This window comes from Mus caroli, chromosome 12 (genome assembly GCF_900094665.2).
Source record: "Mus caroli chromosome 12, CAROLI_EIJ_v1.1, whole genome shotgun sequence".
NCBI lineage: Eukaryota > Metazoa > Chordata > Mammalia > Rodentia > Muridae > Mus > Mus caroli.
The window spans coordinates 110,399,575-110,423,918 of NC_034581.1; the positions used below are offsets into that span (position 1 = coordinate 110,399,575).

A 24,344-nucleotide genomic window follows, 5' to 3' on the forward strand; every position below is an offset into this window, starting at 1 on the left:
AAAAAAAAAAAAACAAAAAAAAAACAAAACAAAAAACAAAAAAAAACAAAAACAAAACAAAAAAAAAACAGGAGCAAGACAAGGTTGGCCACTCTTTCATATTTCAATATAGTAATTGAAGTCTTAGCAAGAGTAATGATGTTTCATTTAGTTGTTACTAAAACGAATTCAAAGGATACATATTGGAAAGGAAGAAGTCAATGTATCTTTATATGGAAGTGATAAGAAAATTTACATAAGTGACCCTAAAAAATCCCACTGGAAACTATAATCGGTGATAAATAATTTCAACAAGGTAGCTGGATACAAAATTAACTCACAAAATTCAGTAGCCCTCCTATATATGCCAAAGAAAACAGTCTGAAATCACTGAAACAACACCTTTCACAATAGCCTCAAGTACTGAAAAATATCTTTTGTTATCTCTAGCCAAGCAAACGAAAGACATGTGTAATAAAAATTTCAAGTCTTTGAAGAAAGAAATTGAAGGCAATATGAGAAGATGGGAAGATCTCATGCGCACATGGATCTGTAGGAGTAACAAAGTAAAATGGCCATCCTACTGAAAGTAATCTACAGACTGAATGCAATCCCCATCAAAATTTCATCACAATTCTTCCCTGACCTTGAAAGAACAGTTTCAGCTTCATATGAAAACACAAAAAGACCAAGATAGCTAGAACAACCCTTAATAATTAAAGAATTGCTAAATGTATCACCATCCTCCAATTGTATTACAAGCTATTGCAATAAAAACACCATGGAATTGGTACAAAAACAGACATGTTGATCAATGGAATTGAACTGAAGATTCAAACACAAATACACACATCTATGGACACCTGATTTTTTTACATGGAGGCCAGAAATACACACTGGAAGAAATATTATCTTTAACAAAAGGTGCTGGTCAAACCAAGTAGCTGCATATAGAAGAATCCAAATTAATCCATACTTATTGCCCTCACAAAACTCAACTCCAAGTAGATCAAAGACCGCAAAATAGAACCAGATACACTGAACCTGATAGAGGAGTAAGTGAGGAATAACCTTGAACTCATTGGCACAAGAGAAGACGTTCTGAACAAAATACCATTAGCATAGGCACTATGATCAACAATGAATGGAACCTCATGAAACTGAGAAGCTTGGAAAAGGTGACTGTCGTTTAGACAAAAAGGCAGCCTATTGAACAGAAAATATTTTTACTAATATCCAAAATATATAAAAGAAAATTCAAGAAACTAGATATGAAAAAATTTTTTAAAAAGTTAAAAATTGGGGTATAAATCTAAACAGAGAATTCTCAATAGAGGAAACTCAAATGGCTGAAAAGTACTTAAAGAAATGTCAACATCCTTAGCCAACAGTGAAATGCAAATCAAGGCTACTTTGAGATTTTGTCTTACACCTGTCAGAATAGCTGAAATCAATAACAAAGTGATGTCTCATTCTGGTGAGGATTTTCATCCATTGCTGATGGGAATGCAAACTTGTGTAGCCACTGTGGAAATCAGTGTGGTGATTCCTCAGGAAGATGAGAATGACTCTACCTCAAGATCCAGCTATGCCACTCTTGGGCACATACCCAAAGGTCACTCCATCCTACCACAATGATACTTGCTCAACTGTGTTCAGTGATGCCCGATTAATTGTAGCCAGAAATTTGAAACAACCTAGATGTCTCTCGGTGGAACAATGGATGAAGAAAGTGCCATACATTTACACAATGAAGTATTGCCCAGTCATTTAAAATATAATATTATAAAATTTGCAGGCAAATGGATGGAACTAGAAAAACAGTGTCCTGGGTGAGGTATTCCAGGCCTAGAAATAAAAGTATGGTATATATCCACTTACACGTGGATATTAGCTATTAAGTTAATGGTAACCAAGTCTAGAAAATCCCAGAGAATGGGTGCTGAGAAAGGCACTAGAAGAAATAGGAAAGGGGAATGGATTAGATAATTATGTGGGTGTGGGGGTTGCTGGAACGTGAAGATCAAGCATTGACTGAGGGGAAATGGAGTGTGGGAGGGAATATCGTGAGACACAGCAAAAACTAAGGGGCATTTGAGGAGTGGTATAGAAACCCAATAAAGTAGAAAATTCCTAAAACATATACATATTTGATAACAGTCTAAATGAAATCCCCAAATAATGGGAAGACATAGTCCTAATTGCCATCTCTTGTCACCCAGTGAAGCTTCCAGTACCAGGATTGGGTTACATCTAATTGAGTTATTTGCCAAAGAGACCTCATGGGAAGTCCCAAACAATTCACATTGTTGCCAGGGTCATACCTTGTTCCACAAACTGACAGCAACAACACCTACACAACTCATTGAACATGGAGACGTGTTGCTGGTACCTACATACAGCCTCCACCCCTATGCTCTAGTGTCTTCCGTACAGGAAGGTGCTCTATGCAACTGAGAGAGAAACTTAAACACCAAGCCAGCCACAAAATCTTTATCAACAATAGTGTACTGCCAACAAGATATGCTAGGGCAATGGTGGCACAAAGCTTGTGGGAACAGCCAATTAATAACTAATTTGATTTAAGGTCCATTCCATGAGGTGGAGCCCATACCTGACATTGTTCAAGTGACCAAGAACCTGAGACTACATAGAGCATGGATCTAAGGTAAAACCAAATAATACTAGCCTAAAAGAAGATAAAAGGAAAAAATTGTAGTGATAAAATGACTCCTTATGACACTGTGATATTCATAGATCAGTGTCTTGCTGTGCCATCATCAGAGAAGCCTCCTCTGATAGTAGATGAGGAAAAAATACAGAGACCTACAGCCATACAATATGCAGAGAGCAAGAGACCACAGAACACACAGCCCTTAATGGGATGTCTCCATCAAATCCCTCCCTTCAGGGCTCAGGGAACTCTCTGATGAAGAGAAGATAGAAAGGCTGTACCAGAGGGTATGTAGGACACCAAGAAAACAGGACCCTTTAAATAAACAAAGTTCTTATGATCTCACAGAGACTAAGGCAGCATGCACAGGGTCTTCATGGTTCTGTGCCAGGTCCTCAGTGTACATATTATGGCTTTCAGTTTAGGGTTTTCATGAGATTCCTGAGTGTGCAAACAAGTGAGTCTCTGATTCTTGCACCTTCTCTCGATCTCTTTTCTTTCTGTTGGTTTTCCTGTCCAATACCAAGGCAATTATTTTTGTTTTATCTTATTATATTTTATTTTGTTGTTTAAAAATGAATGAGTGAATAAATGAATGAATGAGTCAGTGAATGAATGAATGAAAACCAGGATACTATAATAAAGGTTTAACAATTGTACTGTCATTTCTACCTGGAAGAGGGAAATCAGTTTTCTCCAATGGAGTGACACTGGGTATATCAACCACACCAGTACAGGCCTGTGTTCAGGAGTAGCTTTACAACAAACAACAGATTCCACAGTTCTTTTGTGTGCTTTTATTTGGTTACAGTTTGGTGCTTTGTTTTTTGGTTGTTTTGTTTTGTTTTGTTTTGATGGAGGGTTTTTTTTTATTTAATTGATTTTGGGAGAGGGTGTTCTTATATTAGGTTTTTGCTTCTTCTTTGAGAAAAAAAAAAATAAAGTTAGGGGAAAGGACCTGGAAGAACTTTGTGGAAGGGATAAATATTATCAAAATGTAGTTAAATTTAAATTTTGTTTTAAATGACAAAAATATAACAAAAATTAAAAATCTACCGGTCAGATTTTCACCATGTCTTTTTCTCCTCTGTTTTCTTTTCTTTTCCTTCTAGAGTCTTTTGCTCAGGAGTTCATAATAAGGATATCTGCAAGAGTAGATCTAAATTTTGCTGCTGTCTCCAGAATTATCAAGACAATGGCAAGAACTATTCTCTATGGAATCACCTCACCTGGGTATGTTCCGAGGGACCCAGCTCAGCACATCCACTTCTGAGGGGCAGTGGGCACTGGCTTTGCTGAAAAGCCCAGCCATTCTCAGCACTGAGCACAGACATTCCATTCAGAAAAGAGCCTGCTAGCAAAAACTCCATGAGCTAAGGACAAGTAATGGGTTTGTTTGTCTTTTCACTTATTTATATGGGAGTAGGGAAGTCTGAGAGGAACAGTGAGCTTATTGTGCCCAGCAGTGGTGTCCTGGCTAGTTTTATGTCAACCTCTCAAAGGCTAGAGCTATCTGAAGGGAGAGAACCTTAATTAAGGAAATGCCTCCATAAGATCCAGCTGTAAGACATTTTCTTACTTAGTGATCAATGGGGGAGGGCCAGACCATTGTTGGTGCTATCTATCCCTTCACTGGTGGTCCTCAGTTCTATATGAGAGCAGTCAGGATAAGCCATGGAGAGCAAGCCAGTAAGCATCACCCCTTCATGGCCTCTGCATCAGCTCCTGCCTCCAGGTGCCCTGCATGAGTTCCTGCCCTCACTGCCTTTGAGGAGTTGATACATGGAACTGTGAGTGAAATGAAGCCTTTCCTCCCCAACTTGCTTTTGATCGTGGTGTTTCATCACAGCAATCGTAACCCTACCTAAGATGAGTGGCTAGGGGGCTCATGAGTCAACATCTGTTTTCTTTATAACGAGGAGGAAAAGGCCACTTCTTACAACAGTGTAAAGATACAGCAGGGGCCTTGTGGGGTTCCATACATCACTGGAAAGCAGTTGTTGCCATTCTGAGGCCAGGAGAAAAGACAGAGAAACCTCACGCCCTAGTTGTTTTCATCGGCATTCAATGCTCTCCATCTTATGTGGTGAGCAGGCTGGAGGGCTTGTGCATGCTCCTGGGCTTGCTTTGTCCTTGATAGTTCATGGCTGGGAGTCAGGAGAGCTATATGTCATGTTGCACAAACCAGACATATGCTAGTGGCCTCCCTGCACAAGTTCTCACCACATATGCTGATTGCAAGAATGAAGGGAGTGCGCCTGCCCTTGTTGGCAAGATGAATTCTGAAAGCATTTTCAGGAATTTTGTTCATGAATGTTTACACAAAAATCCGAGGAGGTAGGAGCCTCTCCCAGTTAATTCCTACACAGTTGGAGAGTTCGGTGTATTTAAAAACCCCAAGCACTTGAGCGATCTAGAGTGTGAAGTTTAGATGCAGACGAAAGCAGAACATAGCACACACCAGAAACAGACCCCTGGATGGCAAGAGATATGCCGCACTCCAGGCCCAGTACTGCAAAGCCAGCAGGCAGGGATGCACAGAAAAGAATTCAAACCAGGGATCAGCAGAATATCAGAAACGACGACACTCTGCTGAGCTCCAAGACTCCAGATAAGACAGCATGAAGTCATATAGCGCCTTGGCTGCTTCTCTGCCCCGGTTCTGATGTTTTGACATTTCTGGAATCAAGGTACATCTTGAGATCAGCACCACAGAAATCATTCAGAGGTGTGGTATTCACTAACAGGCAGATGGGACAAAGCAAACTTGGGGTAGGCCTTCTGCTGAGCTCAACTTGAGTCCTCTAAATTTGGCCCGCCACACAGGAAAGTATTGTTGTTGAACAGTCTGAAAGCATCCTGAAGCACTAAAATTAAAAGGTTTCTTTTATGCACGTGACTCTTTAAGGTACACAGTACAACTACAGAAACCAGATCTTTCTCAGTTTCTCCCCCCAAAAAGTCACAATTTTTTCTTAGGATGGAAGGTTGTATGGCAAGTTACTATGAGGAGCATCTTTTTGCCACTGAACAGCTGAGAGCAAATGGCTATCCAAGAGACTGCATTCCCTAGGAACTACAGAAACTTGTAAGGAGCTACACCAGTGGCTCTGGGTGTTGCTGATGCTTTCTCTGCTGCTCTGTACAAACTCCAGAAGGCACTGAGACAAAAGAAGAATGTTCCTGGAAACAAGAACTCAGAATCCCTGCAGGGACAGGACTAGATCTTTCTGAAAGGAATGCTGAGCCCTAGTCTGGGTTGGCTGTGGATATTAGGTTTGGGGAAATGGAGGGGGAAAAACAATGAAACCTTCACTTCTGACAGTACAGGGCAAGGTGCTAATAGAAGATGTGTGACCCCTGCAAAAGGGTCATTTGATCCCCAAAGGGTTGAGAACAGCCGCTGTAGGTGTTTCTGATTTTCATGCTTTGTTTAGGGATTACCTGGAAGATTTTGTTAATCTTCAATAAATGAAAGTTCTATATTCCTAACACATGAGAATAAAACAAAAAATGAAGTTGCATATGTCCAGTATTTATCTCAGAATGTAGGGCATACTAATGCTTCTTGAAACAGTGGGAAAGCCGGGCGTGGTGGCGCGCGCCTTTAATCCCAGCACTCGGGAGGCAGAGGCAGGGGGATTTCTGAGTTCTAGGTCAGCCTGGTCTACAAAGTGAGTTCCAGGACATCCAGGACTATACAGAGAAACCCTGTCTCAGAGAGAGAGAGAGAGAGAGAGAGAGAGAGAGAGAGAGAGAGAGAGAGAGAACAGTGGGAAAGCACATTGTATACAAAGTCTCACCAACCATCAAGAACCATTGACATAGAATCATTTGGGAATCCCATGGCAGAGACCAAATTTGACAAGCTAAGTGTGAGTGTGGTCTATTCCAATTTTACTGAAACATTCCCAAGAAGCTTTGGGCATAACGCTCACCATGCCTGCTGAAGCCTCCAGTCCCCTAGGCGACACCAGACTTAGGACCTACCAAGCATGTTTATTTCCATGTCTAACCTTCAACCTCCACAGAGCCAGCCCTGTGCTTGTGGCGTCTCAGGGGATAGTGTTTAGACTGCAATCACAGCGGACTTCATAGGTCATCAGCTCCAGGGGGAACTGGGGAGGGTATGGGAGACCTGTGGGGAACTCAAGGCTGTGTCCCATGGAAACTATTCAAACGTTTATAAAACATTGCAAAGGTCAAACAAAATAGTTCTGTAGGCAGGTCCTCTGATTTATGCTAGAGTTGGCTTACCCACCCACACCAAAAGGCCAGGACAATTTCTTATCCGTCTTTGGTTCCCCAACTCTCAGCTCAGTACCTGCTCATAGCAGATTCAAGAAAAATGTTTAGCAGACAGGGCAGAGGAAGAAATGAATATTATCCCACAGCTGAGAATACAATGCTTATTCTTGCAAGCAGCCAATGAACAGCCTATGATGTCAGAGCTGACTAACTCAACTGGATGTGGATATGACCTGAAGCACTAGCCAGGCTGGACAGTGAGGCTAAGACAGGGTAAGTAGACCCACATGAACTCATTTCTTCTGAAGAGACCCTAGAAGGTCCATTGCTTCATGAAAGACCGAGTATCTGGGACATGGTCTAGACCATTGTGCCAGGGAGTTTAAGGAAAAATGCTTCATCAGGTCCTAAGCAATGAGGTCCTTGGTATTATGTAATGATCTCTTTCCTATGAAAATTAAAAAGGAGACAGTCTAAATCGCCGTTTCAAAAGTGTACACTCTAAACAAGACCCCACAGAACAACTAATTCTCTGTTCTTGCCCTGTCTTCAAGGATCACCCCTCAAATATCAGCCAGTCCATCATGTACCATCCCTTTAGAATGAAGACCTTGGCATCTGCAGCTCAGAACACCCAGGGTCCTGTGAGGAAGGAGACGCCTTTCAGAAAATATGATGCAGGCGTGGGCAGAGCTCTCTTCAGGCCAAGTAAGAAAGAGGAGCAGTGTCACCAAGAAGACTAGAATGTCTTAACAATAGCAAACTGAACAACCCTGCATCAACAGATTTACTACACAGATATGCTACAGTGATTTTATTTTTATAGATGTATGTATATTTATACATTTAAAATATACTAAAATGTAATAATATGAAGCACACTTATCCTTGGGTGTCAATACTGTACTTTTCTTCTCATTTTTAAATTTTAAATTTTCTATATTATTGGCAGGGTAAGAAATTATCCACTTATCTCCATTGTGCTACTATTATGCTTACAACTTAAAAAATAACCATAACCTAAAAGAATAATGTAGTGACCTGATTTTAATGTGTAAGGGTTTATACTTTCATTCAAGTAAGAATGTGAGCATTTTTATCATTTTATAGTTTTAGATAATGCATTGAAAAGAAATGCTTAGTCTAATTACCATGAGAAAGCAGTTCAGATAAGCAGAGGTGTGTCAGTTCAAATCTGTTCAGTGAAGCCTTTCCTGAGGACTGAACCAGGCAAGGTCAGACACAGCAAGTGTTACTCATTGCCCCAAGTGTATGTCCCACATCTCACCTGACGAAGGAGGACCCTGAGGGATTCGGTAGTGCTAGAATCACTGAAAGCAATGGGCTCAGGGCCTGAACTCAAAGCCTTGGAAATCCTGAGATGGGAGCTAGAGGGATAAGGGCCAGAATGTGCTCCTGGTTCAAAGGCTGCTGAGGAGGACCCTGCTGGCAGGAAGGAGAATCCTCCTCAAAGGGCACCAACACTTGGCATTATAAAGGTGGAAACTGCTTCTTCAGAATAAGGCTCAGGATTTACAAGCCCTGTGCTAGCGATTTTAAAACCCCACCCACATCCCCGTGGGAAAAAATTTAAGGCATCTCAGAAAAGTCAAGTTATGTGGATTAAAAGACTGAAATGTAAGATCCGAAACTATGAAGCTACCAGGAAGGGACACTGGGGAAATGGTTCAGGTCGACGGAGTGGGCACAGATTTTCTGGATAAGAGCCCAGGAAACAAGAGCAAAAATAGACACAGGATTACATCAAACCACAAAAGCTTCTTTACTGCAAAAGAAACAATCAACAGAGTGAAGAGACAGCCTACAGAGTGGGAAGAAACTGTTGTAAACTCATCACCCATCAAGGAATAACTTCAAGCATATATATGAGACTCACACAACAGCAGTATAAAGGTGATAGTTAGTGATGACCCTATTAAAGCCAGGCAATAGACTTAAACATTTCTCAAAAAGAAACAGATATATTTAAAAACAAACAAACAATAATAATAAAACTTTAAACAAACAATTAAAAAAAAAACTTCACTAGTCATCAGGGAAATGAAATCAAAACCACAAGGAGATGTCACTCCAGTCCAGTTAGGATGACCTCTATCAAAAGCACGAAGGCAGTGAGAAAGGAAGCGGAATATAAGCTGAAAGCCGTGTGCATTCACATATCCAGCATCGAAAACTATGGGGGTTTCTTCAAAATATCAAAAATAATGTTAGAACAGAGATTTGACTGGTTCTGTGAAAGTCTTCTGCATGTCTCAGTGTTTCTAAGACTCTTGTTTCCCAGGTGTAAACCAGGCCCTGATCACTAAAAGCAACAGATGGAAATGGTGCTCATCCGTGGGTAGCACGGGCGAGGAACAAGCCCACCTGGACCTCATTTGACCCAGTTTCAGTGCCACCTGCTGCTGCTCTACTGTCTGTGCTTTCCTGTTGACACCAGCCGTCCCTGTGGCAACTGGAATGAGTTATAAAAAGCCCCAGAAGAAACATCTGGACTTTTTTATGAATGCTCTACTCAATACATTTTACCATCCACAGGCTCTGCCTCATACACATACATCTAACACCATGGGCGTCATGAGTGGACAGCAGTGGCCCTGGTCTTTCCAGGTCATCAGTGCCCTGGAAATGCAGACAGGTGATTTTCCTGAGGCATTTGACAGCCATTATAGCACAGTGTTAATCTATAGGGTCAGTGCTCCCTCCCTGGAAATAGCATCCAGGGACGAGACACAGTGCACTTAGCAACCACTGACACATCATTCTTCAGAGAACACCGTGAATTTGAATGTGATCAAAATAAAGATTCCAAAGGTACATTTCCAACTTTCAATTTGCAGGACCACAAAACTTGGGAAAGTGCTATGCTTAGAGGCAGAGATCCTGTATAATTCTGTTTTCTAGATGGCATGGCGGTGAATGGATAGCTTTTGAAACATAACAGATTGCCTTATGAAAACAGTCCACAAATGGGACTTAAATGTACACAGTGGTTAGGCGGGGTAGCAGTTAAATGACTTCTACTCACAAAGAATGCAAAAGCTGATGGGAAAGGGACATGAGCAGACAACCGATGAGATTTGAATGGAATGGAGCCAGACAAGGATACCACGCAGTCCAGGCAGAAAGATGGGTACATCCTGACTGGACGAAGGGAACTGTCACAGGGGCACTACATTCCCTCTTTCCTGCCTGTTGAAAATGCTGCACCATGCTGTTCCACAGAGAGGGTTCCAGAGGCCTAAAAGTCCCACCTGTGGCCAGTCTCAAGGCTGTGTCCCAGGCTAGGTGTTGCAGTAGCATAACATCCTAGTGTCACAACGTAATTATTTTGTGCTGTTTTGTTATTTTTCCTCAAATGTCTGTTAAATGCAACAACAACAAAAAAGATTTCTTAATAGAAAATTTCAAGTGGTTACATATAGAAACTAAATTGTGTCCAAGTAACTCAGCTCAGTAAAAAAAAAAAAAAAAAAAAAAAAACATTAAGAAAGTCGTCAAACACTTAAAAAAAAAAATCTTACCAAAGCAGAACTGTGATCAAAAAGGCAGGACCTTTTCACACTTTAGAAACTTTAGAAACACACACTGAATACAGGCTGCTCACATGCTGCACCAGGCTAAGGCTGAGGTTACCCTGCCATGAGCTACCCCACTTTCTGAAGCTCAAGTAGGTAAGAATAGATATAAATGACACGTTGACGTATGCTATAGGTAATTGACATGACAAGCAGTTACTACTATGATAGGTAAATAGATATGCAGACAGATAAAAGGCTACATGATGGTCACTGTGATGATTAACAGATGGTAGTAGTTAGATGGTATTAGAGGACAGACACACACAGATTAAAAACAGAGCCTGCAGCTCTTTGCCCTGGCTACAACTTTGAACCACTATGACACTTTGAAAACAGAAGCCAGTCGTAGCTGTAAGAACTGATGAAGCACTGCAGGTGACCCTGCCACGGCATTTTAAAAGATAACATCAGTACTTTTGTTTTGTTTTTGTTGAGCTGTGGTTTCTCTGTGTAACCCTGGCTGTCTGGGAACTCACTCTGTAGACCAGATTGGCCTTGAACTTAGAGATCTGCCTCTATAAGTGCTGGTATTAAAAGTATGTGCCACCACTGCCCAATATAGCACCAGTACTTTATTTTGTAGCCTGGGGTTAAAAACCAAATTCTAATCATATATGTAACAGTGAAAACACATGTGTGGTCAGAAAAGGCTTGGTCCCTGGTGGCACTTGTCAAGTGTGGAAAGCCTTCTAAACAGATTGTTTGCTATACTGACCTTGAACTTGCTCATGGCCTCCCTCACGTTTTCCCACAGGGTCTGGGTGTGGGTGCACTTTTAGAAAGAGCTGAACAGAAAAGGCCTAGACTCTCAGGGTAGCCTCCAAGAGCAGAGTATATATACTCCACATCTCTCGGCAGCAACAGCAAGCTGCTCTTGAGCTACTGTTGTCAATGCCCAGGACACCTCCCTGATGTCGAGTTCAAGAGCTAGCCCCACTTCTCATATGAATGCCAGCTTCATTAGCCATTATCCCCAAATGACCATCTGTGTGTGCCCAGCTGGCTGCTGGTTATGCTGAGCTGGTGGTTATGGTGTGCAACCTTCACATCAGAGGGAGATGAGAGGCAGGTAAGGACCCTGCAAAGTCCTTTGGCTTCCTCCTGGTCCTTCAGTAGAGACATTTTCCTGACCTGCACAGCAGTGCTGTATGGTGAGGACACAGCTTGAGAATGTAAACAAAAACTGTTGCAAAACAAAACAAAACAAAAAACAAAAGCAAAAACAAAAGAAACAAAACCAAAAAGAAAAAGAAAAATGGGGCCAGCAAGATGACTCAGTGAGTAAAGGCATTTGCTACCCACAGGGAAGTTTGATGGCCAGTTCGATAGGAAATTGATTCTCTTAACTGTCTTCTGCCTTTCATACACATGCTAGGGCACACACACTTGCACATATTTGGGTACACTCATACACACCATATACATAAATAAATGCAAAAATAGCTTTAGTTGTAAAAAGAGATTTATTTCTCAGTTCTGAGGGTGAGAAATCCGTTGAGTACTTGAGGGCAGTTTTCATGTCCTCACAGAAGCATCTAATTGGTGCCATTCATACAGACAGGAGTATGGGGCCATCCACTGGTGTATGATGAACCTACCAGGTACCATATTCTTAAAGAAAACTGACAGTCCTTCCCCTAGCAGCCACCAGCTGTGAGTAGTTCAGACAGTAGGGGCTTGTGGGTCCCTCTAAACATTGTATGGCTTGCTATTGTGAGTGTCTTGTGGATGTAACCAGAGCCTCTGGGCATTCATGAGTGCAGTGGTCTTGTCATGTCCAGAAGATAGTGTCTCACCACGTCCTCTCCAAGCTCTGGCTCTTACAGTCTTTCTGCCCCCCTTCTGTGGTGTTTCCTGAGCCTTGGGGAGGAGGTGTAACACAGATGTCCCATTTGTGGATGAGTAAGGACTGAAGACACACTTGTGCTCCTCCTTTAGCTGTCAAGACCACTGGGACAATGATCCTCTAACTGGCATCTCATGCTGGGAAATGGAAAAGAATGAAGCCTGATGCCAGCCAGAGGAGGACCTTGCCTCCCAGAAAGAGATTTCACAAAGTTCTGACCACCACTTGCAGGAGATACAGGGGCTGCAGCAATGGTGGGTCAGTGATGGGTTAAACCACACTGTAACCAGGACTGCTTAGTGTTATTATATGTGTGTGTGTGTGTGTGTGTGTGTGTGTGTGTGTGTGTGTGTGTATGCGTGTGGGTGTCACTAAGCCTCACATCAGGACCACAAAAATGGATTTAGCTGGAGGCTTTCTTAAAGCCCCATTTGGCACATGACCACTTGTGGTGTGTCTCTTTGTCCAGTGGGTGCTCTCTGTGACTCAGTGAACCTAAGCTGCCCTCAGATACCCAGCACTAACACAATCTCCCTGGAAAGAAGGTTGTGCTACGAGGTAGGCAGGCATTTCAGCTATTTGATTTTGATGCATATAAAGAAAATCTTTTAAAAAAAATTAAAATGTTTCCCCTGTTTGATTAACGTGGAGAATCCTCTCCTTGGATATAAATAGAAGGGTTGTATTACTGTGGGAGTGTTTAAGCCTACTGCTTCTTGTTGTGTTTGAAGCATTCAGGCATAGTGTGGAGAAGTAGGCTGGCCAGAGCTCAGGAGGCTGCTGCTGCCCCCTTGTGCCTGGCATGCCATACTGCATGATGCTTTTACAAATGCACTTTTGTCTTCTGTTCAACAGCTTCTCGGTTGTGACCGGATAAAGAACCACTTGGTGTGGAGCTGTCGGTCAGGTTTCCTCAGGATGCGCTCACTGAGAACCGGGACATATACCTTCAGTCATCAGAGCTGGTGACAACGGGAGCTGCTGGGAGATGAAGAACTCTACCAGGACCTTCACTCCGTCTCCTCAGGACACCTTGCAGTTGGTGGAGTGGGAAGAGCAGATTCTGGAAAGGGCAGGGACCTAGAAACTGCACATCTCGGACACCCTCAGCCCCACCAACAGGCCTGTGTTTCACACAAGTCTTGTTCTGTGAGGCAGGGCTCACCAAGGTGCTAAGCAGAACGTTGAAAGGCAAAGATCCCACAAACCTACACCGTGAACCCTAGATGTAATGGGAAGAATCCGAGGCAAGTCCCAGACCTGACAAGACCCCTCTCCCTAACCCTAACCCCAACCTACCCTAATGCTAACCCTAAAGCTCAGTAGGAGGAAAGGCATGACTGCCAGGAGGAAGGATAGTGACTTAAGCAAGAGAAAAGTGATGCTATAAACCCCAGGAAACCACTAAGAGCTGTAACTGATACAGCAACATGACACACCAAGTGGAATCACTATAAACACTCACTCAATGTACTCAAGGCAAAAAAAAAAAAAAAAGGAAACTAAAATACAGCAATAATTCTGAAAAGTCCTTTTATTCTTATCCCTTCCCTCCCACCCACAGCATTTAGCTGCATCAGGCTCCTCAGGGATCCCAGGCTTTCTTCCAGCAGCTGAACCCTCTCCTCACGGTGTCATGCCATGCTTTATCCCTAACTGTGCTACTCCAGCATCCTCAGAGGATATTTATGTTCATTTGTTTTATTAGCAATGACCAATACTACACAGAAACCAGGGGAGGAACAGCTTAAGGAGAGGAGAACTTTATTCTGTCATCGCTTGAGGGGACTCAATCCATTGTGGTGGTGGTGGCATGTGTGTGTGTGTGTGTGTGTGTGTGTGTGTGTGTGTGTGCATGTGCGTGTTCATGTGTGTCTGTGTCTGTGTGTCTGTGGGTATGGTGTGGTGTGGTGTGGTGTGGTGTGGTGTGGTGTGGTGTGGTGTGGTAGAGCAGTTCACATCACGGAGGGCCAGGAAGCAGAGAGAAGGCAATGCTGCCCTCATCTGGTTCTAGGGCCTCAGCCCTAGGAATAATGTGGCCCATATTCCAGAGTGGGTGAAATCTTTTCTGAACTATACTCATAAACACAGCCGGAGGTGTTCCTCCATTTCCTAGAAGACTCTCCATCCAGCCAAAATCACATTAAGAATCAGACATGGCAAAGCACTCTCATGTTGAATCCACCTCATGCTTGGTTTTGCTCTTCCCTCAAACTAAAACACTAAGAATGCTGTAAACTCCCAGCTAGTGGGAGATTTTCTGATATACAAACTGCAGGCTACTATGGTTATCTTCTGTCCTTCACTGTCCCAAATGTTCTAAACAAAGTATTCAAAAAAAGGAAATGTATTTTCCATATATGGTACTACTAATGCAGCTCTTCCAACCTTCATGTCCCCAGGATTCCTCTGACAAATTTATAATTTGGAGTGTCAAGTTATAAATGATTATAAATGATCACTGGGTTGGGGTCTAATCCATAATCAAGAGGAGCATCCCACCTCCCTCGAGGTGGATATACACATGCTGGCCAGGAAGAGCTGGAACAGGAGGCAGACCTGGTTTTCCATTTGTTTCCCTGAGCTGTTATGGGATGCTATTTGGGTTTTTTGCTGTCACTGGTGGTGAGAGGCTGCAGTGGGCAGGGCAATCACACTTTGGCTTCATTCTGCACGGGTGTTGCCAACACTCAGGAGAGAGGGTGGCCGTTACTAGAGGCCAAGAGAGCCTATTTCAATGAAGTGTAGAGGGGATAATACATTGGGTTGTCATCCCTAAAAAAGAGAGACCTCTTTTCCTTCCTCTATAAAATCTTAGCACTTCTGTGTAAATCACAGGACACTCAGCTATAGACCTGAGAAGGAAACTTTCTAACACTGTGGGAGTGGAGGCTGCAAATACTGAGAAAAGAACAGTCTCTCAACCCTGTGTACACTCGGCACATAGCTCCGGGTCACAGATAATGTGCCCCATCAAATATGCACAGCCTTCTAGAGGGCCACACAGCCACAAAGTGCTGGCCTTCCCTCTTGCTATGTCTTTTCTGTCTACCATCCCTCCTCCTGTGATACCAGTCAGCCTAAGCAGCACTGTAGGACAAATGAATGAACAAAGGAAGAAATCAACTGAAGGGTTTTGATCTTCACCTATCCACATGGCATTGCATTAAAAATGATTCTCACACAGTGCTACCCCCAGGTCATGCAGCTCAAAAGTGCCACACAACCTGGAAGCAATTCAGAGCCAGCAAAGAGTCAGATGGAGGAGGCTGCCAACAGCGGCAACTGTCTAAGAATCACAGACACCGAGACACAGAGGAAATCCAAAGACATAAGGACCCTGATATAAAGACCCTGAGCCTCTCTTGTGAAGCTATGCCAGTGCCTGGCAATTACAGAAGTGGATGCTCACAGTCAGCTATTGTATGGAACACAGGCCCCCCAATGGAGGAGCTAGAGAAAGTACCCAAGGAGCTGAAGGGGTCTGCAACCCTATAGGAGGAACACCAATATGAACTAACCAGTACCCCCAGAGCTCGTGTCTCTGGCTGCATATGTAGCAGAAGATGGCCTAGTCGGCCATCATCGGGAAGAGAGGCCCCTTGGTCTTGCAAACTTTATATGCCCCAGTACAGGGGAACGACAGGGCCAAGAAGTGGGAATGGATGCGTAGGGGAGCAGGGTGGGGGAGGGGTACAGGGGACTTTCGGAATAGCATTTGAAATGTAAATGAAGAAAATATCTAATAAAAAATTGAAAAAAGAAAAAAAGGAATACCGATTCTAACTTGAGAAGGAAACCTGTACACAGCATCCATCTTAAACACTCTGTCCCAGTCACTGAGCCCAGTGCCTCCTCTAACTCCCACATCTGTAACTGACTCATGAGTTTTATGAAGGTGCAGAGAGGAGATTCCAGTCCTTTGTTTAACACGGGTTGGCTAAACATCCACTTACTCAGTGGCTCGGTGCCAGTCACATAAACATGCCCTCTGTCGACACATTCTTACAGCCCTCCCTTTCTGCCAAGCAGTGCTACACCACTGTGTTCTGTCTCTGCAGCTCCCCACTGCTCCTTGTGACTCAGTGGCCAGTATGACAGTGAATAAAGACAGTGCCACCTTATGGAGAGAAACTAGCCAACTACAGCAGTATCTGACTGGGTCAGCATCTGGATGTTCCATGTATCTGTACATGCCTGCATGTATGTCCTGTGCATGTGCTCATGTGTCATGTGCACATGTACGTACTGAGACAGGCCACTCTGAAGTATTCTGTCATTTTCATGATAAATGAATGAGCTCTGAGTCAACATGATGAAAAAGGAAGCAAAGATGGATGAGATGCTGGGGGTAGTTCTATACAGGATGAGTTGCTGGAGGGGTAGTTACACAAGGATGAGATGCTGGGGGTAGTTCTATACAGGATGAGTTGCTGGAGGGGTAGTTACACAAGGATGAGATGCTAGGGGGTAGTTACACAAGAACTAAAAGAGAATGTCAGAGCATATCGTCTTTGGGAAATAAGGATATGTCCCCATGGATCAGAGGCAGACAGCAGAGTTTTCCAGGCACTGTCCAGGCTCAAGACATTGCAGTTCTCGCTGGGAAAGTGCAGAAAGAGCTTTAAATACGCTGCTTGTGTTCCCTACAGATCTCCTGGCAGGACCCAGGCAGTTTCCCCATGAGCTCACCCTCAGACCCTCCTGTGTGGCTTGATGTGTGTCGCCTTCCAATTCGCAAACTGGCACTTGAGCCACAAGGCAATGGTATTAGGAGGTGGTGAGCCATCACGAGCAGATTGGTTAGAGAGGGTGAGGGAGCACACTAGCACCCTCTGTCCTTCACCTTTGCCAAGTAAGGACATGGCTGCAGTGCCATCTTGGAGGCTGACAGCAGCCTAAGCAGAACCTTGGAGTCCTAGCCCTGTACTCCTAGCCCTCGACTCCTAGCCCTGGAGTCCCAGCCTTGAACTTCTAGTGTCTCCAGCTGTAAGAAACAAAACTGTGTAAACAAAATGAAAATTGTGAACCAGTGCTTGCAAACTGTTACAACAGCATAAATCAATTTGTAAGCCCCTATTTATTCCATTCTCAAAAAATTTATTTACTTGTATTATTTCTACATGAAGATGGTTTTCACACTAAGTCACACAGTGAATGTGTCTGACTCAATTCTATGAGTGTCATTGAAAACATACCAAAAGCTGGTGTTGAAGAAAACCGTAAACACAGAAGGCTGATGGAGGTCACCTCCAAAGTGAGCAATCTCTCTTACTTCAGATATATGTACATCATTTTATGCATGGCTAAAAAAATAGTCCACTCAAGTACTTTTTCATGGTGGACTGTTTAAAATTCAGTAATAAATGTGACAGTATTTTTAAATAGTTCCAAAAATAACTGGAAACACTCTTGGAAGAGCTTTCTGGACATTACTTGATATTCCCTTTGAAGTTTTAGTATACACTAAAATGTTCACTGTTTCCATTAAAAATAGTGATTTATTTCCTAGGAATACCAAAGTAATATTCTTCTAAAACAAATTATGTACAGAATATACATATTCTATGTACACAAAATCACATGAACACAGAGTTAAGGGATCCATCTGTAATCAAGTCTCATGTACCCATCATTCTCCCGACACCAAGTCTTCATTTCTGAAGAAGCAGGCACAGCTGGCTATGCTCGTCTACTGCTGGGGTGGTCCACCGCCTCTTCAGGTTCTGGACGTCGACTGTGCCAGAGGTCCTGGCCAACACCAGGGCCACAAAGCTACCACTGGTCTTCTCCGGTTCCCCCACGATAGTCATAGCCACAAGCCTGTAGGCAAGAGAGAACATGAACTGGGAAGGCAGTATACAAGTGTGTGACTTTCTGTTACCAGAGTAAATATCTATATTCAAGAGACATATGAAAAAGAAGAGGTGGCTAAAAAAAGTTAAAACAAGCTGGGCAGTGGTGGCGCACGCCTTTGATCCCAGCACTTGGGAGGGAGGGGCAGGCAGATTTCTGAGTTCAAGGACAGTCTGGTGTACAGAGTGAATTCCAAGACAGCCAGGACTAGACAGAGAAACCTTGTCTCGAAAAAAACCAAAAAAAAAAAAAAGTATATGAAAGTCTGTTGAACACAATTTTCTACATCTCAGGGGTCTGGGCAGATCCATGAAGGCAGCAGCTCACAGACTGTGTAGCTGCAGATGACAACTTCCACCACTTCACACAAGTGTGACATTCCTATCTGATGCTCCTCCCTGCCCATGGGAATCAATACCTCCAACAACGGGACCTTCCAACTGGTCAGCACGCCTCCCAGCCACACAGGCAGTGGGATGATCCCTAGTGTGTGAGGGTTTCCCAGTATCTCAGGCCACCAATCTCAACCACAGATGAATAAATGCCAAAGCCCGCAAATCCACTCTCCAGCTGAGGCCTGCCCTGAGCCCCAGGCCCTCTACAGCATTACCTTCCTGTGAGCAGCCCATCCCATCATGTGCTGACCCGTGTGTGCCCTCTGCATGCCATTGCCCTACCAAGCTGAGCAGTGTCACCAACTCCACCCTTGCCTCCTCCAGTAACAAGTCTCAGAAATACAATCCGAAGGGAAGCTTGCCCCCTCTCAGATCCTTCCCAGACCAGCAGGAAGTGTCTGATCCTTTTGCCATGGCCTCCCCGGGACTCTTGACAGACTTTCTAGATGTAAAATGTGTTCATATGTGACCCACAGCTAGAGTGAGTAATTGGCTGGCTTTTTAGGTTTCTTTTCAGAGTTCCTATGCTGCACAGACTGTTCTGTAATCCCTGGCTGACTAGAGGAGGACTGTCTGATCCTCCTCTCACTTCAGTCTCCCATGTATTGGGATGATGGGCATGAGCCGCCATGCTCAGATGTTGATATAGTTTTTGTTTCCTTTTCTTTTGTGATGAGGTCTGGTTTTGTAGCCCAAGTTGGTCAGGAATCCCCTATAAACCCAAGCTGGCCTCAAAGTTGTAATCCCCCTGTCTCAGATTCTCAAGTGCTAGGATTACATACATGCCACCATAGACAGTTCTATTGATGGATATTTCGCTAGAATAATACCAATTTACCTACCACTAGAACTAAATAAATGTTATCCTTATTTATTTCAGACCTTAATATAACCTTTACATTCTATCAAACATTTCTTCTTAAACTTCATTTGAACTGATCAACCAAGGAGAGAAGAAGGTATAAAGGTGGGGATATGGGGGATAGCGAAAGCTAAGGTCCATTTGAGAAATCATGTGGAAACCTAATATAGTGAAAACTTTTAAAAAAACATGTACATATGTAAAAGAAATATGAACTGTAGTCATCAAAAAAAAGTGGGGAGACAAAGCTCAACTAGACATGTCTTGACACCAAATAAAACCTCCAGTACCAGGAATGGGTCACATCTAATCAAGTTGTTGGCCAAAAGGGCTCCACAGAAACCCCCAAATAATCCAGACTTTTGCCAAAGCTTTTAGTTGCTCTCCACAAGCTGATGGCAAGGCCCTATTGCTGAAGACAACACCTATATAACTCACTGAACTTGTAGAAGTCAAGCTGGTGCCATCTAGAGACTTCACCCCTATTGACTCAGTGTTCACAGTATTGGAAGGTACTTTGAACTCTATGAGAAGGAAAATATAAACACTAGCCCAGCTATAAACCTTGCAATCCATAATGGAGACCTAGCTGCAAGATATACTGATGTAATAGTGGCATAAATGTTGTTGGAGTAACCATATTACAACTGCAATTAGGACTCACTCTATGATTGGAGCCTGTCCCTGACACTGCCTAGGTAACTAAGACCTGAAACTAGATAGGCTAGAAATCCATGGAAAACCCACATACTACCTACCATTCTTCCAAAGGAACATAGCAAGAAAAAAACTTCCTAATGTCATTCTGTTATACTGATAGATCAGTGTCTTGCTCAGCCATCATCAGAGAAGCTCCCTCCTGCAGTAGGTTGGAACAAATACAGAGACCCACAATTGACAATGCGCAGAGAGTTAAAAACGCTGGAACACTCAGTCCTAAGTGAGATGTCTCCATCAAATCCCTCCCCTCAGGGCTCAGGGAAGCCTGTGGAAGAGGAGGCAGAAAAGTTCTAAGAGCCAGAGGGGATGGAGGATACCAAAGAAACACACACAGCCTTTTGGGCACAACAGGCCTGACGCATGTGTGAACTCAGAGACTGTGACAGCACCCACACGACTGCACAGTCTAAGCCAGAAGAGGTTCTAGGGCTAGGAGAGGAAGCAGACACAAAACCACACAGCCAGAAGCTATCTCCAGTTCATGTCCATTCACAGGAGGAATTAGTTTTCTCCAACAAAGTCCTACAAGGTACATAAACCACACTTAAAGTCAACCCCATGCCCAGAAGCAGATGGAAGACACACAACAAACCCAATGGACTGTTTTGGTTTTTTGCCTTTTGTTTTGGTTTCACAATACTTTATCGGGGCTTCACATTTTTTTTCTTTTTTTTTTTTTTTTTTTTACCCTTACAGATCTTTTGTCCACCTATTATGTCTTATGTGTTTTCTGTGTGTGAGAATATGTGTTTCAGCATCTGTATGTTTCTTTTGTCTTTTCTTTGGCTCTTTCCATTTGTTTGTTTTTGTCTTATTCTGGTTTGTTTCTTTTTCTATTATTATTATTATTATTATAATTATTATTATTATTGCCTGTTTGTATTTTAATGGGTGTGGATTCAGGTGGATCAGGAGGTAGATCCAGTCAGGGAGAAATTGGAGATGGGGGCTGTAATCAGAATAGATTGTATTTTTTAAAAAAAACTATTTTTAATTTTAAAAAAATTACCCCAAGTCCCTGGCACACATACCCACCTAATATGGTTATAAAATGCCAAGAACAAAATATAGGTGACTATATATATGGTTCTCTCTTGAGAACCCTTCCAAATTAAATCTTTTATAAATAAAAGAATAAAGGCAAAGAATTATTTCAAAGTATTTGCAACAGGCCAGCAAGATGGTTCAGCCAGTAACGGCACTTGCTATCAAACCTGATGACACAAGTTCTAGTCCTGGCTTCTACATGGAAAGCAGAGAATGGAATCCCACAGGCTGTCATCTCACCTCCACATGGGCACCACAGCACATACAATTGTGCACACAAATAAATAAATGTTAAGCTTTTAATCAAGGATCAATTGCAATTTACATGCTTTGAACTTTGCATAGCAGGTTTCAATCGTACACAGTGGGAAGGGTGTGTAGGGACTGGTGACTCCATGGCTTATGCCTCACATGTCCTGCTATCTTTGAGAAACCTGAAGGAATACGCTGTAGATCGCTCATGTTGAATCTGTGAGTCATCACAGAAACTGTTTCTACCAGAATAATCGTGATGAAGACTACTACTCTCCTATCTACTGTGTCATCTGATGATAGATATAAAATGACTGCATTTTAAAGTGATTTTCACAGTATTGCTTAATGATCAGCAAGGATGAAGCCAATGTAAAATGGAATAGGATGCACATGACATGTCAGTATGGGACAAATGCAGCAGAGCACACGTGGATGGAGATCTTGGCAGCAAGAGGGTGCACAACTGGGGGGAGAGCATCCAAGTACATATAGGACCTCAGTGTATGTTTTGATTTGACTACAAACTAAAACTACTGTTAAAAATACTTTTGACTATATAATACATACAAATGTGGTGTTAAATGTAAATTTGAACCTGTAATTTAAGAAGAGCAAGGATGAGGGTGACTGGCCTGTACTCACTTATCTGGAGAGATGGGCTGCTGGGCCACAGGACCCAGGTCATTCTCAAGAAGATCCCAGACATAGATCCTAGACGCATCGTCCTGGACCAGGAACACTGCAGGCCTTGTTGGGGACCACTGCAGACTAGTAACAGCATGGCCACTGGTGCTATTGTCCCACTGCATGATGGGCCTCTCAGACGTCAGCTGGTGCAGCCTGATGCTTCCATCTGAACAGCCAGCCTGCAATTGGGATGTGGAAACCCTATTGTTCTTTCCTTTAATTTCCATCCTAACACCCAGGGAAAGTTTTCAAAGTAGCTTCCCTTGTTTGTACAATAACATTTTGGCTTGCTCTTGTTTTCTGAACATAAAGACATATCATTAAACCTATCCTCACACTTGAAATGCCAGGGTAGGGAGCTACCCAGGAGTACCCACACCAGCTCAGAGGAGAAGGGGAGAGAGGATAGGGGAAGGATGGTAGAAGAGGATGAATAGGAGAGAGACAGTGAACGGGATATAAAGTGAGTAAGTAAAAAAAAAATTTTTTTTTAATTTAAAAAACCTATCCTCCTCACAGAGAGTGCTTGCTCGCCCTGGAAACAGACACCAGCCCCCTTGTCCTCACAAACAGGGAGGTGAGCGACCATGAGCACTCGCCACGGTGGACCAGACAGCAGCCATCAGTGCGCCCAATGGAAATGTAAACACATGTTTAAGAGTTGAGTGTCACTGACTGCTGCACAGGTGCAGTGTCACCTTCTTAAACAGTTGTATCTCTAGTGACAGCATGTCATAAAATCAAAACTTAGATGGTTTAGTGAAAGATCAAATTATTAACCTAGAAAGAGAAGATTAATTCTTCCTCACTCTTTAATCCTTCCCATACTCAAAAAAAGATGCAGTTATATAAAATTCTGAAACAATAAATAATATATATTCAACTAGAATCAAATTCTAAAGCAAAATACCAACAGAGACACATTTTAAACGCTAATTTCATATAAATAACAAAATCATACTGGAGTGAAGCAAGAGTGAAGCTGAATAATCTCTGAACACAATGTCTGGGTGTGTAATTAACTCAGACACAAAAAGCATCTTGGATACTGAAAACTGGCTTCTCTGCATCTGCACAAGGGGTTAAAGCTCTATACATGCTGAGATTGCACACTTAGGAACTGGTAAACCATGGCTATGGTCTGAATCAAGTTTGTCCCCACTGACTCATGTGCTAGAGACTTAGTCAACATAACAGGACTGAGAGGCAGTGCTGAGTGTTGAGAGGCAGTGTGACATTTAAGGGATGAATCAAGTGAAAGGTAATTAGGTCAGGGGCTTGTGGTCTCAGAAAGGAATGATGACTGTTTTGTGGACTGGGTTAGTTGCCATGAGAGCCAGTTGACCATGGGTTAGTTAGTTGCCATGAGAGCCAGTTGACCATGGGTTATCTTCCTTTCAAATCCCAAGTATCCTGCAACTAAACAAAGTATTTCTTAAAGAGAGTTAAATTTCTGAGTCAATTTAATTTAGTTTTTTTGTTAATAATATCCTGTGTCTCACTTTTACATCACTGAGGTCCAACTAATGATTAGTTTGTAGACTACTAAGAGACCATAACTTCCTAAATTTTCTACTGAATTACAATGTTATATTGCCCCAAAAGGTAAATAATTTAACCAAAAAGTGACTTTCTTACCAAGAATACTGTTTCTTCAAATGGAGAAAAATCAATCACGTTAACTTTTATTGGTCTGACACCGTGTTGCTCAGGTTTGAACACCCTGGGAGATACTCTCCAATCTTGCCTGGTACTGTGGCTTATAAGTCCCTAATTATTACAAGAACACCAAAAATAGCCAAAGATTAGACACAAGACTGGACAACACAATATTCAAGAAATACGTTTCAGATATTATAACAAAAGCAAACAGTAAATTAATCTGATATAAAGTTATTCATCAGGTAACTCTAGGTAGAAAGGATGAAATGTAAGCTACTACTAACCATGTCGGTGCCGACAACAAAGTGATTAGGATCTGAAGGCAGGAATTTGACACTCAGTGTTTGTGTCGACCCCCACAGTTCACTATCTTTATGAGAAAGACTGAAAAATAAATAGCAGAGATGAACACATGGCCTTTACAAAATGACAAGCCACTCCTATCAGGCTGCCTCCAATGAGGAGCCACTCCTATCAGGCTGCCTCCATGGTTTCAGCTATTCTGCTTCCTATT

At 42.7% G+C, this 24,344-nt stretch overlaps 2 protein-coding genes across 4 annotated transcripts in view; one reads left to right on the top strand and one right to left on the bottom strand.

Annotated features, from left to right (window-relative positions):
* LOC110306646 (thyroid hormone receptor-associated protein 3-like) overlaps positions 1-9,301 on the top strand; it is a 16,921-nt gene extending 7,620 nt beyond the window's left edge. The window contains 4 exon segments of the mRNA XM_021178665.1: positions 1,804-1,839; positions 3,766-3,851; positions 7,456-7,609; positions 9,204-9,301. Coding sequence (XP_021034324.1) covers positions 1,804-1,839; positions 3,766-3,851; positions 7,456-7,609; positions 9,204-9,301 — 374 coding nt within the window.
* Positions 9,302-17,436: 8,135 nt separating this feature from the next.
* The window catches only part of Wdr60 (WD repeat domain 60), a 56,109-nt gene continuing 49,201 nt past the window's right edge, over positions 17,437-24,344 (bottom strand). For all 3 annotated transcript variants that reach the window (XM_021179531.2, XM_021179530.2, XM_021179532.2), the window contains 4 exons: positions 24,115-24,214; positions 23,807-23,938; positions 22,124-22,347; positions 17,437-18,169 (listed from right to left, as the gene is read on the bottom strand). In XM_021179531.2, coding sequence (XP_021035190.1) covers positions 18,001-18,169; positions 22,124-22,347; positions 23,807-23,938; positions 24,115-24,214 — 625 coding nt within the window. In that variant the 3' untranslated portion in view covers positions 17,437-18,000. The remainder of the gene's footprint in view (positions 18,170-22,123; positions 22,348-23,806; positions 23,939-24,114; positions 24,215-24,344) is intronic.